The sequence below is a fragment of the Triticum dicoccoides genome, chromosome 3A (genome assembly GCF_002162155.2).
Source record: "Triticum dicoccoides isolate Atlit2015 ecotype Zavitan chromosome 3A, WEW_v2.0, whole genome shotgun sequence".
Taxonomy (NCBI): Eukaryota; Viridiplantae; Streptophyta; class Magnoliopsida; order Poales; family Poaceae; genus Triticum; species Triticum dicoccoides.
Genome location: NC_041384.1, coordinates 648,113,738 through 648,116,139, shown reverse-complemented (window position 1 = coordinate 648,116,139; position 2,402 = coordinate 648,113,738). Strand labels below are relative to the sequence as shown.

The following is a 2,402-nucleotide window of genomic DNA, read 5'->3' as shown; positions in this document are numbered from 1 at the left end:
TCGTGATGATAAAAATCCATGGTGTTTCCCACAAAAATCAAACCACACGCCCTTGTCTCTAACTACTTGTCACTGAAACTGGGTCCCACGTCACATTGGCGTGCCTCGTAGCACCCTGTGCGTATATAAACAAACATGATTTGCATCGTAGATGTATATCAAAGCCAAGTTTTATCACCGATTCAATATACGCCGCAAGTTTTAGCACCAAACTGATTTTTGTTGCCAACTTCAGACACCTGTGGTGTAATCAGTCAAACCACATTGGATAGTAAAACACGTCAGAACCGTGCGGTCCGGACAGTTTAAGCGTCCGTGTTGAAAATGTGCTAAGCACTATTTAACATCGAGAAATGTCTTCCTGGGGATCATCAACGGCAGAAATTACAATAGCTAAAGCAACAAGACATGCACTCGAGGGGATAGCTAGCCTGGTAGCGAACACATGCAGATGTCCAACACAGAACTACACACGTAGACCAACAACAACACATGCATCATCCTCTGCGGTTAACAGCATCGATCTTCTCCAGGATTATTGCCGCATGATCTAGCTAGAAGCCTAGAACTGCTGGAAGAGGAGCACCCAGGCCAGAAGAGTGCCTGTTATGACGAGCGACCCGCGCGCCGGCGCAGGGGCGCCCGCATGCGCATGGGCCGGCGCCAGGTCCGGGCCACCCGCATGCGCCAGCGCCGGGTCCGGGCCACCCGCTGCCACCGGCTCGAATGTCAGCTGGCCGCCGTCGCCATGAATGTCGTAGGTCATGGTCCTGCCCGTCTGCAGCAGGCTGCCCAGGACGGCCGCGCCGTTCGGCGACGGCAGTATGGTGAGGCACGTGCGCCATTCGTCGTAGATGGAGAAGTAGTTCTTCACATTGAGCTCCATCGCCGCGTCGGCGCCGTCGAACACCAGCGCTAGCCTTGGAACCTTAACGCTGCGGAAGTTCTCCTTGAGGAAGTACAGGTCGTCGGATGTGGCGTTCATCGGAGCTACGCCCTGTGACCGAATCCTGCTCGCGAGCTCCTGCCTCAGAACCTGGTACGCGGCCTCTGGGAGGAATGTGTAGGGAATTGTTGTGCTGAGGAACACCCCGCCGGAGCCGTCTTCCTTGACGGCGAAGGCCCCCGCCTGGATGTCGGCGAGGAGCTCCCCGTCGACCTGAATGCCGGTGAGGTTGACGTAGTAGAGGTAACTGTCCTGTTTGGTCGTGGCCAGCAGCAGCGGCGTGCTGTTGTTGCCCAAAGCCGGCGCGGCGCCCGCGTCGCCCAAGCCGAGGAAGCTGTTGTCGTCGCCGTTGTTGTCGTCGATGAAATAGGAGAACTTGGAGACGTGGAGCTGCGAGACGAGGGAGAGTGGGGCCCTGCCGAATCCGGCGAAGCCAGAGACGCCGCCGAGGGCCCGCGCCGTGACGTTGTCGCTGCAGCCGAACACCATGCCGGGGACGGACTTGGCCCCGAAGCTGAACGTCTCGGTGGCGAGGTAGCCGGACATGGAGCCGCTGCCGTGGCGCTGGAAGTCCCATGCGTAATTGCAGTGGTCGTCGGGGTGGATGCAGTTGTCGTCGGGGGCCAGGCTCTGGCATGCCGTGTCCTTGCAGCCAATCGGGGCGAAGGAGCTGCCGGGCCTGAAGGTGGGCGCCTGCGACTGCGTGAACCCATGTTGGCCGCACTGCGCCCAGACGAGCTGCTCGGTGATGTCCATGACGAAGGAGAGGGTCTGCCGCGGCGTGCCGACGGAGAGGTCGAAGACGAGGGCGCCGAAGCTGTCGGGCGTGGAGGCGCGGGCATTGTCTCCGACCCAGTTGACGATCTTGGGGTTCGGCCGGACTGCCGCCTCCGACGAGCCCGGCGCCAGCGGCGCAACCAGGAGGAGAAGCAGGAGAAGCGAGCGCGCAGCTGGCATCGCTACGGCCATTGTGTGTTCTCTGGATGAACTACAAGGTAAGCTAGGCCGCCGTGTTGGCCCTGGCGACACGATATATACGGAAACTGATATTTGCTGGAGAGGCGACGCCGCAGCGACGTGCACATGGACGCCCGCCGAGGAGGAGTGGGTGCTTTAATTTGAAGCTGGTACGCGCTACGCGGTCGTAGCCCTCATCGACCGGGGAAGGAGGAGCAGCATCATTAACTGCGCCTGGTCTATCTCTATCCTGCATTGCTCAAACCATGCAAGCATTTGTTCTCTATCTATATGCGTATATGCTGCTGCGTAGTACTCGGTTGGCAGAAGGCCCCCTCTCAAGCACGGGCCTCACCATGCACCTCTGCCGGCCTCATGCACCCACGACTGCTAGAGAGGAGAGGACATTGATCTACCATTTCGAAAAAATATACTGTAATACGCATGTCATGTCACGGTCATCAGTTCACACACTCTCTGCTACTCGAGATTACTTATT

The 2,402-nt window shown here is 58.4% G+C and overlaps 1 protein-coding gene across 1 annotated transcript; it reads right to left on the bottom strand.

The window, feature by feature from the left end:
- Positions 1-272: 272 nt before the first annotated feature.
- On the bottom strand, positions 273-2,123 carry LOC119269921 (aspartic proteinase nepenthesin-1-like). Its single transcript, XM_037551857.1, has one exon. The coding sequence runs from the start codon at positions 1,913-1,915 to the stop codon at positions 563-565; it is 1,353 nt and encodes a 450-aa protein (XP_037407754.1). The 5' UTR covers positions 1,916-2,123; the 3' UTR covers positions 273-562.
- Positions 2,124-2,402: the final 279 nt, after the last annotated feature.